General features: G+C 49.7%; 1 protein-coding gene across 3 annotated transcripts in view; it reads right to left on the bottom strand.

Moving 5' to 3' along the window:
* LOC119842208 (arf-GAP with SH3 domain, ANK repeat and PH domain-containing protein 2-like) overlaps window positions 1–15,453 on the bottom strand; it is a 119,769-nt gene that overhangs the window by 17,140 nt on the left and 87,176 nt on the right. For all 3 annotated transcript variants that reach the window (XM_043496136.1, XM_043496134.1, XM_038370105.2), the window contains 3 exons: window positions 9,853–9,938; window positions 7,895–8,010; window positions 876–943 (listed from right to left, as the gene is read on the bottom strand). In XM_043496136.1, coding sequence (XP_043352071.1) covers window positions 876–943; window positions 7,895–8,010; window positions 9,853–9,938 — 270 coding nt within the window. The remainder of the gene's footprint in view (window positions 1–875; window positions 944–7,894; window positions 8,011–9,852; window positions 9,939–15,453) is intronic.

Below are 15,453 nucleotides of genomic sequence, written 5' to 3'. Positions count from 1 at the left end.
TGTGGGATCCTGCCATATGCCAGGAGGAGATCATCGCACAGCAGACTGCTCTGAGCCCAGCAGCTATAGCCACAGAGACCTCTCAACCTGGCAAATCCAGACTATGTCCCATCAGTACTGACTCTGATTTTGCTAGCTGAGAGAAGAAACATCTCTCTAACCCCAAAGTCTGCACTACCACTAGAAATGTCTCCAAACTGGCTACCCCATCCTTCAAGTGGGGTCTGAACGAATCCCATTCTCTGTCAACAAGAGCAGACCAGGCATCTACCTGAGGTCACTTTATGTCCTGCTCTGCATCCCTCATGGGTACCAGCAGAGCCATAGCAACTCAGACAAGGCCTTGCATCAGGGCATCACTGTCAGCCAGGGCCAGCAGAAGCAGCATGCACTGCCTGCAGCACTCCTAGGCCATCCTGGATGAGCCAGTGGGAGGGGCAACCCCAATCTCTCCCCCCACCCCTAAGCTCAGAACCCCCTATCAATCAGGCAAAGTTCAGGTCAGATTCCAGACCAAGAAGAGACCAACCTCACAGAATTCAGCCAAGTTGTCACATGGAGCCCGGTGCAGCCTGGGCCTGAAGCTTAGGTGTCTTGTTGGCACTATGCAAATATGGGCAATAAAGCTGAGCACTATGGACCTCCGCTAAACAAGAGGCAAGACCTTAGAATGGAGCTATTTGCCCAGCATACTGCTAGATCTATGCTCCAGGGAGTGCAATGTGAGCTCGGGGAAACACCATGCAGAAGCAGTGTAGTGGGGCTGACCCCTTCCCCTTCTAATGAGGTCCAATCCCTGGTTAGCTACTGAGCACCCCACCTGCTGCATGGAGCTCACACCCCAAAGGTGGAGACTGTAAGGTGCCTTTTCTTACCAGTTCTTCACATAGCGAGTGTCTCATGCACCTGGCCACATCCAGGGCTGTCTCTTCAGCTTCATTGGCTGTGGGGAAAAAGCAGCTGTCATAAGCCCTGTGAGCGCTAAGGCAGTTCCTGCTAGGGAGGCATGGTAGCAACTCTCGATAGAGCTGCCCTGTGAGTTCCACATTAACCCCCGTCTCCTCTAGCTCTTGCTCTGAGTGAGCGAGTTGTTTGGATGCTTCCATGTGGGATGCAGGATTCCAGAGCAACTGGTGCGGCACTGGCACAGGGGAGTTTAACTTTTGGCTGCCAAGCTTTGGGAGTTTTGGCTTCCCTCAGGTCAGGACACACTTTTAGCCCCCTGATTGGCCCCTGCAGAATTTGCTCTGCACATGAGCAAAGATATGTGTGCAGCCAGGGACTGTAAAGAGGAGAGAATAACCAAACAGCCATTGCTACTAAATGGTTCCTCTCACAGGAGGCAGCCTTTAAAGGTAAATGTGTGACACCACTGACAAATGCGTGACAAAGATACAGACACTAATTAGTTGTCGTGATTGTACTGCCACCCCGAACTTTACAGTGGAATTCTTTATAAATCTCAAAGGTCAAACACAGGGAACATTCTTCATACCCTCACGCACAGCAGATTATTAGATCTTTGGTCAGGGCTCAACACCAGCTGGCATATGCCCATACGCCATACCAGTGCTGCTCCATGCCTGCTCTTTTGTTCTCCAGAATCTCTTTTTAAAAAAGGAAGTCTCTAGCTGTTGTGGGAAGAAAACCTCAAAAGTGTGAGCAAAGTGTCACTTGTGCAGGCATGTCTGCCTGAGTCTGGAACAGCAGCTCTGAAAGGTGTGCCCTGCCTCATTCATCTCAGGGAGGTGATTGCTCAGAGGCCTAGGGAGGAACATTCAGGTGCAAGGCCAGCTCTAGGTTTTTAGCCGACCCAAGCTCCGAGAGTGCAACTGCCAAAGGGGAAAAAAAAAAAAGCGTAGCCGGAACGCCACCCCCGGAACTGTGCCGCCCCAAGCACGTGCTTGCTTTGCTGGTGCCTAGAGCCAGTCCTGTTCAGGTGTCACCATTGGGAACTATTTCCTCCCCCTGGAAGAGAGGAGAGGGAGGGCCACGCACCTGCCGTTTACGGAGTAACGGCTCATGTTGGTGCTGCAGGTGGGTGGCACTGGGCAGATGCCATCATTCAATTCTTCCCCAGTCTAAAAGGCACTGAGCCCAGCAGAGCTCAAAGGCTTGTTCAGGCCTTGCTGAGGCAGAATCAAACTCAAGGAGCCCAGTCAGCACATGATCATATTCTGAACATCGACATAATCTACTGTGCGTGGTGTCTTGTGCTGGGAATGCACCAGGGTGGAGCTTATTTTGCAGGCAGAGCCCAGAAGAGTAACACCCACCTCTCTCCCCAGTCTGACCCGTCTTTAGCTTGGAAACAAAAGTTAGCTATCCTAGTCAGAACAGAGTCGAGCTCCCTCAGCCACTTAGGCCTGAATGCACAAAAGGACATAGGGTGGGGACACTGAGCGTTGCAACGCTGAACTCTTGGGCACCTAGAAAATACTGGGAACAACCTGTGACTCTCGAAGCCTGAGGTAGGCGCCTAGGAGTGGGGCGAGAGATGCACCTTAGAATGCAAATCATAAAAGCCAGCATGCTAGCCATCTTGGAGATGCCAACCAGAGGGGTATGCACTAAGCCCCAGCTCTCTCTCAGAAGTAGGTGCCTTTCTCTGCTAGTGATTTTCAGCCAGAAACCCTCTTTGGAATTAGGCGCCTATGCCAGTTTGCAAGAAGCGAGTGCGGGAGGGAAAGTGTGAGAGCACAAGCATGAGAATGACTCTGTAGCCTGGTGGGCAGAGCACTCATCCAGGAGGTGGGAGACCCAGTGTCTAGGCCCCCTGCTTCAATGACTATTTACTTATTTATCTACAATAGAAGAACTTCAACAGAAGAGACTGAGGTAGCCCCCCCATCACAATATCCTACAGCACAGTGGTTTGAGCTGCACTTGAGCGTGGCAGCTCCCTGTTCAAACCCCTTCTTCCCCTGAAGCAGAGGGGGGACTTGAACCCACGGTCTCCCACATTCCAGTGAGTACCCTGACCATTGGGCTAATAGTTATGAGGGAGGGCCTGGTCCTCCTCCTCCCACCACACTGTTTTGTGTGAACTTGCCTGAGGGGCCTGAGACTGTAGGCAGCCTCTGAGCCCAGCTATTGGCTGGGGTCCCACCCCGACTTAGATGGCTGAATGCCTATCTTTCCCTGCCTTGTGCATGGCCTGGGGTTTAGACATCCAGGTGTCGAGAGGGCAGCAGAGCGCACATGCCTAGAGGCAGTAACTTAGGCACCACGGGAACTTTCTACGGCAAAAATGTAGGCGCTGAGTGAGTTCAGGAGCCTTCAGGGCTCAGCTGGAATTCTGTGGATCTCAGTGGAGCCTAAAACTGGGCCTTGGGACCCTAATGACTTTTATGAATTTAGGCCCTGGGGATTAGTTCTTCATCCGATTCAATTACCTTTCTCACTGCTAAGCAATTAATCATAGGATCATAGAAGATTAGGGTTGGAAGAGACCTCAGGAGGTCATCTAGTCCAACCCCCTGCTCAAAGCAGGACCAATCCCCAACTAAATCATTTCAGCCAGAGCTTTGTCAAGCCAGGCCTTAAAAACCTCTAAGGGTGGAGATTCCACCACCTCCCTAGATAACCCGTTCCAGTGCTTCACCACCCTCCTAGTGAAATAGTTTTTCCTAATATAAAACCTAGACTTCCCCTACTGCAACTTGAGACCACTTGTTCTGTCGTCTGCCACCTCTGAGAACAGCCTTTCCTCTTCCTCTTTGAAACCCCTCTTCAGGTAGTTGAAGGCTGCTATCAAATCCCCCCTCACTCTTCTTTTCTGCAGACTAAATAAGCCCAGTTCCCTTAGCATCTCCTCAAAAGTCATGTGTCCCAGACCTCTGATAATTTTTGTTGCCCTCCGCTGGACTCTCTCCAATTTGTCCACATCCTTTCTGTAGTGGGAGGCCCAAAACTGAATGCAATACTCCAGATGCCTCACCAGTGCCCAATAGAGGGGAAAAATCACTTCCCTCCATCTGCTGGCAATGCTCCTACTAATGCAGCCCAATATGCCGTTAGCCTTCTTGGCGAAAAGGGCACACTATTGACTTATATCCAACTTCTTGTCCACTGTAATCCCCAGATCCTTTTCTGCAGAACTGCCACTTAGCCAGTTGGTCCCCAGCCTGCAGCAGTGCATGGGATTCTTCCATCCTACGTGCAGGACTCTGCACTTGTCCTTGCTGAACCTCATCAGATTTCTTTTAGTCCAATCCTCCAATTGGTCTAGGTCACTCTGGACTCTATCCCTACCCTCCAGCATACCTACCTCTCCCCCCAGCTTAATGTCATCTGCGAACTTGCTGAGGATGCAATCCATCTCATCATCCAGATCATTAATGAAGATGTTGAACAAATGTCCTGGGACAGACCCTCAGCTAGGGTAAACTCTTATAGCTCTCTCCGTCAATGGTCCCCTTCATGGGGAGCACTGGAAGCACCACTGGAGGGAGCAGGCAGAGCTGAGAGGCTGTAGGGAGGAAACTACTGGTGGGGCCTTGGAGGGGGCTGGAAAGAGACAGAAAGGGGGAGGCTCTGATGTGCAGAGACCTAATGGACGGGAGCCCTGATTGGTCTAATGGATGGGAGCCCTGCTCTGGCAGACTTTATATAGGTCCAGCTGCATGGGGCTCCCCTTCTACAGACCTCAGTGGAGAGAGGAGAGTGCATAGTGGTGCAGCAGGAGCCAAAGGGAGGAGCTGGCTGCAGGACTGGAGATGAGGAGCCAGCACTGCCTGAGGTCTGGCACTTGCAAACAGGGCTGGCCGGGAGAGCTGAGGTGATTCTGGTCCATGGAACAGGCCTGGGGATGGGGATAGTGAGCAGAGCTGCAGCTAGAAAGCAAGGACTGATTGACTGGGAGTTGGAAGGGGACAGTGAGATCTGGCTGAGTGAGGATGACTGGCTGGTGACTGGGAGCTGGCCTAGCGGAAGGGCTGTGAACCATGGAGATGGTTAAACACCCATAGCTGCTCTGAGGAAACCTCTGCACATCTGGCTAAGAAAGCATTAACTAATTTTACAGTGATGTGCACAGAGCTCTCCAGAGAGCAATCTGGCCTTGGATTCCAGCTGGGACTTACCAAAACAGGGATTCTAACCCAAAGACTTTGTCAATTTGCAGTTAAAGTAGCACATGATAGTCCAGAGAAGAGACCACATTGGACACATAAAAGCAACCCCACTCAACATTAACAGGTATATATAGAAATTGATACCTAAACAAATTAGACATCAGCAGCAACTTTCTCAATGCCCAACACCCAAACAACTTTAACTGTTTGGGGGCAACTTTAACTCTGCCCTAAGGAGAAAGCACACTCAATGAATGAAATGATCCATTTATCACAGAGCTTTCTCTCAGAACTGCACCTAAAAGCATGGAGAGATTACTCTTATTCATAGAAAGCTTGTGTCACTGTTTCAGGGTAACTGCACCTCTGACCCCCTCCATTGTCTGCTAAAGGGCACCCCTTTAGATCTCAGGCCTCCAGCCATCTCCCTTCTCCCTTCAGTCTGGGGGTTTAGGCTGCAGTCCCCCTGCAATTCACGGTGATTATTCCAGTACATCTGACCTCACTCAGCAGCTGCATTTTACTTTGATCCTCCAAGGTTCAGTTGGTTACCTGGTACCAGAGAGATTTCACGGAACATAGAACATTGATTTTAGGAGAAAAGTATTAGAGAAAATATATCATGCAACAGAGAAAGGTCTAAACACATTCTAGCTTATCAGAGGTCACCTATCATCCACGTGGGGGATCTGGTAGGTCACAGTCCTTCAACCCTTTGGGTAGGGTTTTCCCCCTTGGTCAAAGGACCATGTCAGTTTGTTGGATCTAAAGCAGGACCTCAGCCAGTTCAGGTTGGGCCTTTACAAGCTCTTCTTTGTCTCCTGGGCCTCTTGAATGGTCTGAATTAGTCTGTGCAATTTCCCCTGGGGGTGGTACTTCTCTGGAGTTGTCTACCTGTCCCAGGGCTGCAGTAATTCCCTCACTGATTGTAGCTCCTGGAGTGATTGGAGCTCTTCACCAGCCAGCATACACTGCCTGGCTTACAGAGATAACATTTATAAAATCGCAAGACTAGTCTCAAGATATGCCTGTGTTTATCACCTCCGATACCACTTGTCATCAATCAGGTCTTTTGTAAAGCTAAAATCCAGTCCACAAAACTAAAGGCACTTTATTAATTCAGGAATCCCTGAATTCATGCGTGTAACAGAGTCATTGGTGGTTCCTCCCTTGGGGGGCGGGGGGAGGGCAGGAACCTGACAATGCTCAGTTATCTGCACTGGGGGGTCCCAGCCCAGGCCCCACTTCCTTACTATTTCAGGGTGGTGGGGGCTCTGCCCTTTGTGTGCCCTTTTAAGTCTCTCCAGAGGCGGGGATCAAAAATGAAAGTCACAAACCCCAAGGCATTCAGGGATACTCCCTCCCAGGGGCCCCAGCAAAAAGGGAGGGGTGCAGCAAGTCTACAGTGCACCAATGTGTTGGGTTTTGGGGAAGTTGGTCTGGCCAGGCCTCCGAGTCAGGCTCAGCCTGTCCATCTTACGCTGGGAATCTGTTGTTCAGGATGAAGGTCTCCTGGCTAGGAATCACTCCTGCAGTCTGCAGCTTAGGGCAATCCTGCTCCTCTCCCACCCTGCCGACAGCCGTGTCCTCCCTTTTAAAGGCCTCTTCCCTATCATACATAATTCACAGGGCCAAAAGGGTGGGGCTAGCCCTTCTTTGTCTGCATGGGGTCTATACACCCCATCACAATATGTGTCTAAAGTTTGTTACAGGGCCCATCAGCATAGCATGCAAACCCATCCAAAGAGTGATTTTTTTCCTACTACTAATACCATGCACCCCCAATTAAAGACATATTGTTAGAGACGAAGTTACTGTATGAACTAACCAGAACTGCTACACCAGCTGAGAAAGATCCACACTGATTATATTAACACAGGAACTGTGCACATCATCACAAATCAGACATAGAATTACACACTAGAAGATGGACACATATAAGGTTAGGTAATAGGAGCACAAAGGACCAAGGGAGCTCCCAATAAAGTAAAAGCAAAGACTGCTGTTGTCTCTAGCAGAGGTCAGGTCAGGGCCTAACATATTAACACAAATGCAGGGGCAGAGTTAAGGTTGTTTGAGTGGTGGTCATTGAACATTTTTGTCTTTAATGGTACGTGTGTGTGTGTCTGCAGATGCTCGAATATAGGTTGTTGTCCAAACTGTTAATGTCTGAGGGGTTTAAGATGGGTTTATCGTAAAATGTCTCTTGACTTGCACTTAACTTTAACTGTAACAAGTTTTTGTTTTGGGATTCTGCTTAATAGGCATTAGTGACACCTCAGAGGTGCTCAGAGCTGCTTCAAAACAATCGGTCAGTAAAATACAAGTAACTCTGAGCCAATGGGTCAGCAATATCTGCCTTCCTGTGACCTGGAATAGTCACTCCTGTATAAAGTTCATGGTTGTCACATTCACAGTCACAGCCTCTCCTATACAGGTATCTCCTGAAGGAATCAGGATTCTTACCATACACTGAGTCATCAAGGATCAGCACGTGACTTCTCTAACCAGAGCTAAGCCATAAACCCTGTTACACACCATGTACTGCCGACCCTATTGGGCCACCTCAGCGCTGCTCCTGAGACACATTGTCCTGTGGATTTACAATGCTACACATTCTGTGTATAAAAGCCACTTGGTTCTGCGTGCTTCTTCTATTGCATTTGGCCTGGTGCAAAGGGCTCCTGTTCTGTTTCCAGTAAGACATGCAAGGTGCAGAGAGCAGACACAGGCCCTGCGAGTGAGACGGTAAAAAATAAGGAACCCAACCCCGACATCTTCTTCCCTGTTTGGAGAACCGAGCCCGTGCAGTCACTTACTGATGGCAATGCTGGCTTTGGCTCTCACAAAGAGCTTGAGGCACTCGGGTTTATTGTGGAGGCAGCAGTAATGAAGCGGTGTGTTTCCCTTCACTGTCTGCTTCACAAGGCTCCCACTGGGGCAAAGGACAGTCAGTATCAGTATGCTTGAGAAAGAGCAGTTCTCGTCTGTAACAATAACTGCGTGACGTTCAACCCCAAACCCTTCTCCCTAGCTCACAGGAATGTAGATCAGAGCTGATACTGCCCATTCAGGCTTTTAGCCAAGGCATGTGAATGTAGGGCTGCCAAATGTCTGGCATATTGTGCAGCTCTTGTGCACTGGGCAGCCCTGCCATGCCTGCTGACAATTCACCTGGGACCTCGCGCATTTGACTGAGCTGCGGGCAGCGACTGCAGTTCATCCCGTAGCCACAAGAGGCTGTTGTGGCACATGGCTTCAGGCAGGAGGGGACAGCTCTTTATGGGGGTGGGGATGTGACACACGCTGAACAGAAGGGACTGATTGGGGCCCAGATTAAGCCAGGGTCTGAAAAGGGTCAGGAGAGGCTGTCTCATCCCAAGCTGCCAGATGCTGCCTCCAGTAATAAATCACACAGGATTTATTAAAATAATTAGGATTGTATGCAAATTATGTGAAAATATGCAAATCTTCTCATTGAATATTCTACTCATGGAATTTCCCCAATCTTGGCAGCTGTGTGCACGTTCCCCAGCAATGGGCAGTGCTGTGTGGCTGGTACAATACCCACTCTACTGCAGCAGCAGCCGAACTCAGAACACAATCCTGCACTTGCGTACCAGATCACACAGGACTGCACATCCGTGACGACACAGCTATGCATCACTGAGTGATGTCAGCATGGAATTTTGTATGGAATGAGCATACACTTTTATCAGCTTTCAAGTTTTACAACCATATACGGTCGTGGGGGAAGTGGGGGTTAGAGATAAAGAGAAGAGTTCACAGTACAGGAAGTGATGCAGAAGATAAGGGTTTAGAAGGATCATCTAGAGGAAGGATGCTTTTGTATGAGCTGGAATCCAGGAGAGCTGAATTCCATTCCCAGCTCCAAGAACTTTCTTGTGTGACCTTGCACAAGTCACTTTCTCCTGCTGAGTCTCCAATCTGCCTTCTGTAAACTGGAGATCATAGAATCATAGAATATCAGGGTTGGAAGGGACCTCAGGAGGTCATCTAGTCCAACCCCCTGCTCAAAGCAGCGTCAATCCCCAATTTTTGCTCCAGATCCCTAAATGGCCCCCTCAGATGATGATAACGGAGTCTAAGCTCACAAGGGTGCTGGGAAGATAAATCCATAAACACTTGGGAGGTACCCAGACACTGTGGGGCAGCCCTTAGGGAGACAGACTTTAATGCTGGTTCCACCCCAATCAATGGTGCATTGGGCTTGAATGCAGAAGGAACAAAAATATACCTTCTCCTGTTCAGGAAGAACCAGACTCACTCAGAAAAGCAAGAGCTGGCCCTTGGGAAGCTCATCTTCGAGCCTGGCAGGCCCAGAGTAGTCGCCAATGGGATATAGAGCCTGTCACCAGTGGACTGCAGTCAGGGTGGGCGTGCCCATTGGAGAGCTGTTTAGTGGTGGGGCGGGAGGAGGGGCATGGGCTGAACCACCCAGGGGGACACATGTCCTAGTTGGAAAATCTCCATCCCCATTGGCAGTCATTGCTCCCCTCAGCAGAGAGCCCAGGGAAGGGCCATGGCCATGAATTCCCCTCTAACCCTAAAGATGGTTTCTCCAAGTCAAAACTGAGGCACTTCCACAGGGAAATGCCCTGGTGCTGTCCCCTGGTGGTACTTCAGGAGATATCCAGAGGCACTTAGTCTACAAGGCTATCCAGCACCTTCCACCAGCACTAACTCCGCTGATGACATTATGTGTCTTAGCCTGAGCAGACAGTCCTACCCCTGCTAGTGCCTGCAGTCAGCTTACCTGTTCTGCACCAGAAAATCTACAATGTGTAGAGAGGTTCGGTCAGCTAACAACACTGCCAGGTGGAGAACAGTTTCCCCGGGTTCCTGTAAATGGGAAACAAACAGCAAGTGATTGGATGCATCTGAGTTTCTCAGTATTTCCATGCAAAACAAGCATGTTCTACCCCTCCTTAACTTCCAGGACTTGAAGAATTGCCACCATGGATCAGGGATGGGGCCTGTCTAGCCCCATACCCTGTCTCTGACTGTGGCCAGTACCAGCTGCTTCCGAGGAAGGCACAAGAAACCCCAGAGTGGACAAATTTGGAATAACCCATCCATAGGGGAAGTATCTTCCTCACACCCATCAGTTAGAGGCTTGCTCATGCCCTGAAGCGGGGGAGGGGAGGGTTCATATCCCCACTCTTTATGTAATATAACTGCAGATGAAGTCATCAGTAATTAAGAAGAGCAGTTTGCAGTAGTGCTTAGATCAGGGCCCCATTGTTCAATCACCAAACTGTAAGAGACAATTGTGACATAGTTTCCTTAGTAGGACACAGAACCGGAAGGGATCTCCTGGGACAACGGTTCCATCCCTGCTATCACCGGCAGCCCTATCAAATAATCACTATTATAATAATAGTAGTACAGTAATCTGCCCCCTGGCACTGGCCCCTGCTCCAGCTGCAATGCAGCAGAACACGATCCTGTCCTGGGGAGAGGACGGCCAATGGGAGGGCAGCTTGAACTGGGGAGGTGGCTCTGAATCCACTCAAAGGGGCAGTTGGGAAAAGCTGTTAGAGAAGGAGAAGAATCGAGATGCTGAGCTAGTGGGTGAACCGGAGTCTGGGTAGGAGGGGAGGTGATAAAATAAAAGAAGAACAGGAGAATAAAAGTAGGGGACTGGGAAGTGAGAAGGAGGAAAGAAGGAAAACAGCAAAGGTTTCAGGTCAGGAGAAGCAGAAAAATAACCAGACTTGGCGGGCGGGAGCAGGCACTAATAAAGAAGGGAAGTTGAGGGAAATGATATCTACAGACTTACCAGAGACAGAGCATCAAGGGAAAAAATTGAAAGGAAATAGAACTGGTGAAAAAGGGACTTGATCAAAAAGCTGAGTTAGATGAAAGCAGAGCCTGAAAATGGTAAACGAGAAGGCCACCCACAAGGGACCTAAAGCACGTGAGACAAGAGAGTGACTGTGACCATCTAGTGATGGGATACAGTTCGAAAGGACCTAATGCACAAATGAGGGCCCACTAGGTGAAGAAACCCCACTTGTAGATAAATGCTGTGAAAAGACATACAGCCAGAGGAACAGCAAATCTAGGAGCCTTCAAGCCAAAGAGAAGCAAAGAACAGGCCAGCAAGAGTGGAGCTGGACTTGCAGCCAAGGAGAAGAAAAGTTGACTCTTCTGTGAAGTGACACAGTCTATTGTTAAGAATCTCTTGTTCTTCTTAATAACAATCCATTGGTACTAACTGCCCAGCGTGTACAAGCCCCAGAGGTTAACAAGTTGGTAACTTATAATTTAACTATGAACAGTAACTCTTTGGCAATGTTCTACATGATTTAAGCTCCTGGTACCAACTTGTTAACCTCTGGGGTTTTCCCTTATAAAGTCCTAAAAATTTCAAATGACCCATTTGTCTTGGTTTGCCTCTGCCTCTCCTCCCAATTTGCTTTTCCTGCCTGGCCGGATCACCACACTATAATCATGCAGTATTAGTGGAGCACCCAGAAGCCCCAATCAGAATTAGGATCTCATTGTTTCAGAGATACCTGAGCTAAACCATCTGGTCCCTCTTCACCCATTTGTACTGACATGTACAAAACATTGCAATGTATCAGCAAAGTGTGATTTTCCTTTGTAGAAGCCATGCTGGTTTCTCCCTTATATCCAGTTCATCATGGTGGTGTATAATTCTAATGATTACTTTAGTGAATTTTCCTAGTGCTGAAGACTCAGTGATCTGTAATTCCCCACATCACCCTGGGCATTGTTTTTACACTTGCTACCCACCAGCTGACCAGTACTGTAGCTGATTTTAACAAGTGATTACATATTTTATAAGCAGCTCGGCCATTTCATTTCTCAATAATAAACAATACCTATCCCACATATTGCACTTTCCAACTGTATATCTCAAGAAGCTTTATATTAAATACCCCATTATTCAGATGAAGAAACTGAGGCACAGACTTGTCTAAGGTTTCACTTCAAGTCAACAGCAGAACTGCCCTACTCTCCTGAGTTCATATCCAGTGCCCTATCCAAAGGGACTACTGGATTCCTTTTAGATGTGAACCATTTGATCCTGGAGATTCAATCTTTCAATGATCAGTGTGCTCTAGTACTTCCTGTTTTGACACCACAATTTCTGGCAGTGCCTCATCTTTATTATAAAAATCACTTCCTCATCCTCCTTAATTGTTCTCTTTATCCTGCAGCAGCCCACCAGACTCCCGAGTTCTCTCATAGGACAGGTGTCCTGCTTTTGATGTACTTTAAACATGTCTTGTGATTTGTTATTATGCCTTTAGCCATTTTCTCCTTGGATTCCCTCTTACGCCTCCTGATTTCCTTCAGACATATTGCCTGACATAGTCTCTATGTTCTTTTACAGGCTTCGCTAGCGTTGGCTTTCCAGTTTTGGAAGGATACCTATTTAGCTGATAGCCCTTGAACCTCCCATTTAGCCAGGCGGGTTTACTTCCTGTCTTTCTGCTGCCCTTTCCAATTGAGGGGTACATATGTTCTGGGGACTGTTAGGGTTGCATAAACAGTCTCCATGCTGAGTTCAAGGGTTTTAATTTCCTCATTTCTTACTTTAAGGTTTTTTACTTGTTTCCTCCTTTTCTTGAAGTTTTGTGTCACCATGCTCATTACTGGAATCTTTCCTCCTCTTGGCAGCCTGCCACTAAGGGTATGTCCACACTACAGTTAGACACCTGCAGCTGGCCTGTGCCAGCTGACTTGGGCTCACAGGGCTGGTTAATTGCAGTGTAGACTTCTGGGTTTGGGCAGCAGCCTGAAGTCTGGGACCCTTCCACCTCGCAGGGTCCTTCTGCATCTACACTGCAACTGACCAGCCCCTTAGCCTGAGTGAAGTGAGTCTGAGTCAAGTGACACAGGCCAGCGGTGGGTTTTTAATTGCACAGTAGACACACCCTTAGTGGCTCAGCTATTCTTACTTCTTGATTTAACTCCTAGTTGACCTATATTAGGTTGACTTACAGCCACCGCAGTAATTAGTCCACACTACCTCCTTGGGTTGGTGATGCGCATCCTCATCAAGAGTGCTTCCACCAACCTCAGAGGGGCAGTGTGTGGAACTGAGAGCCTGGTCTCGCATCTCTGCCGGAAGCCCAGCTGCCCCACAGGCTCCCGGCCTCTCTGCAGGCGGCTCCCCTTGGCTCCCTGTTGCCCACCAGGAGCAGGGTGCAAGCCGCCCGGGGCTTCTTGCCTCCCCATTCCCTGCCCAGAGTGGGGTCCAGCTGCCCAGGCTTTTTGCCCTAGCTGCCAGCCAGGAACGGGGTCCAGCCACCCAGCCCTCCAGGGGCAGGGAGCAACTGGGTTCTAGCTGCCTGGCTTTCTTGTCAATTTCTCAGCTAAGAAAGCTACCAGCCGTTTTAAGTAAGGTAGTGTCTACACAAACAGTGGCCCTACCTACACCCAGTGGTGAGCTGGAGCCGGTTGTTAAATTTAGAAGCTCTTTTAGAACTGGCTGTTCTGCAAGGGAGAACCGGTTCTAAAGGGCTTCTAATTTAACCGGCCAAAAGTGGCGCCTTAGGCACCAACTCCAAGGGTGCCCCAGCCCTGGAGCACCCAAGGGGAAAATTTGGTGGGTGCAGAGCCCCCACCGGCAGCTCCCCGCCCTACCCCTGGCCCCAGCTCACCTCCGCTCTGCCTCCACCTTCTCCCCTGAATATGCCGCCCTGCCCTGCTTCTCCGTCCACCCCAGGCTACCCGCGAACCAGCTGTTCGTGCGGGAAGCTGGGCAGGCTGAGAAGCAAGCGGCGGCTTCCCGCTCAGGCCCAGGGAGGCAGAGCGGAGGTGAGCTAGCGGGGGACGTGAGGAGGGCCGCCCGCACCAGCAGGTAATCGGGGAGGGCGCGCGCACAGGAGAATTGCTCCCCACCCCAGCTCACCTCCGTCTGAGCCGCCTGCTTCTCAGCCCTCCCCGGCTTCCTGCCGAACAGCTGATTCGCAGGAAGTCGAGGGCGCGGAGAAGCAGAGGGGGCGGTGGGTTCAGGGGAGCAGGCAGAGCGGAGGTGAGCTGGGGCTGGGCGCGGGGCGGGGAGTTGCCGGTGGGGGCTCTGCACCCATCAATTTTCCCCGTGGGTGCTCCAGCCCCAGAGCACCCAGGGAGTCGGCGCCTAAGGTGCCACTTTTGATGTGATCAGTGGGGGAGCAGCCGCTCTCCCTGCTCCCCCCCAGCTACGCTCCCCCGCCCCTAGGAGCCAGGGGGACCTGCCGGATGCTTCCTGGGAGCTGCCCCAGGTAAGCACCGCTGGGACTCCCCACCTCGCCCCCCGGCAGTTCCCTCCAGCTCTTAGGGGTGGGGTGGGCACCCACTACAGTGGCCCATGAGACCCTCCTGCCCAGTTCTGAGGGCAGTCAGGGGACAGGGGAGGGGAGTGGATGGGGCAGGGGTTCTGGGGGGGCATCAAGGAATGCGGGGAGGTTGGATGGGACAGGAGTCCTGGGGGGTGGGGGTGGGCAACGACCCCCTCATGGGGTGAGGAGAGAACCCGTTGTTAAGATTTTGGCAGCTCATTACTGCCTACACCGACATAAGCCCTACACCTCTCGTGGAAGTAGAGTTATTATTTCAGTGTAGCAGGGCACTTACATCGGTGGGACAAGGCTGTTGTGTAGACACTGACATAATTTGGTCGATATAAGACAGCTAGCTGTGCAGTGCAGACCACGCCTTACTTAGGAAGTTGAGAACAGCCTCTTGTCTTATGTGCTCTAGAGCTAGCTGTTCCAAGAAGTAACTGATGTGCCATTTGCCCAGTTGAAGTCACTCGTTTCATCATTTTGTTAGGCTGAGTTCCTTCTCTCATTTCTCTCTACAGGTGCACGCTACAGGTATTCTTTTCCTGAGGAAACCATACTATTTATAGAGCAGTGGCAGTGACTTCTGAGTTAAGGTTGTGTTCTATTAGTTCACTTAAAGCACGTATTATATCTTTCGGACTTTGGTTTGAAAACCTAATGTATCTGTCCCAACTGTTCAGCCCATAATTTGAGTGATGTGTGAACTTTCTGAGGATTTCAATAAATCTGTTAATTTCTGAGTTTTAATCAGTTAAAAATTGGCCTTAAAAAGTTCTAACGCAAAAAGATTGAGTTTTATGATTGTTCAAGCCTCTCTAGCTTAAAAGCTATGGCATATAGAAAGCAAGCAAGGTACATGTAAGGCGAGTGTGCTGTCTCTCTTTGGATGTGACTACTTTGCTAATTAACAAAAATAAGAGAATGTATTAGTGTTATTTACCATAATTAAATCTGTATGCATTGTGCCTAGCTGATGGAAAGCGTGATTTAAATTGGCAACCTCCGTTCTCTGATGCAGTGTGGGAAAGTCTTTCTGAGAAGTGTGAGAAAGG

This window comes from Dermochelys coriacea, chromosome 13 (genome assembly GCF_009764565.3).
Source record: "Dermochelys coriacea isolate rDerCor1 chromosome 13, rDerCor1.pri.v4, whole genome shotgun sequence".
Lineage (NCBI taxonomy): Eukaryota > Metazoa > Chordata > Testudines > Dermochelyidae > Dermochelys > Dermochelys coriacea.
Note: the sequence above shows the minus strand (reverse complement) of the source record. Positions and strands in the feature narration are given on the sequence as shown.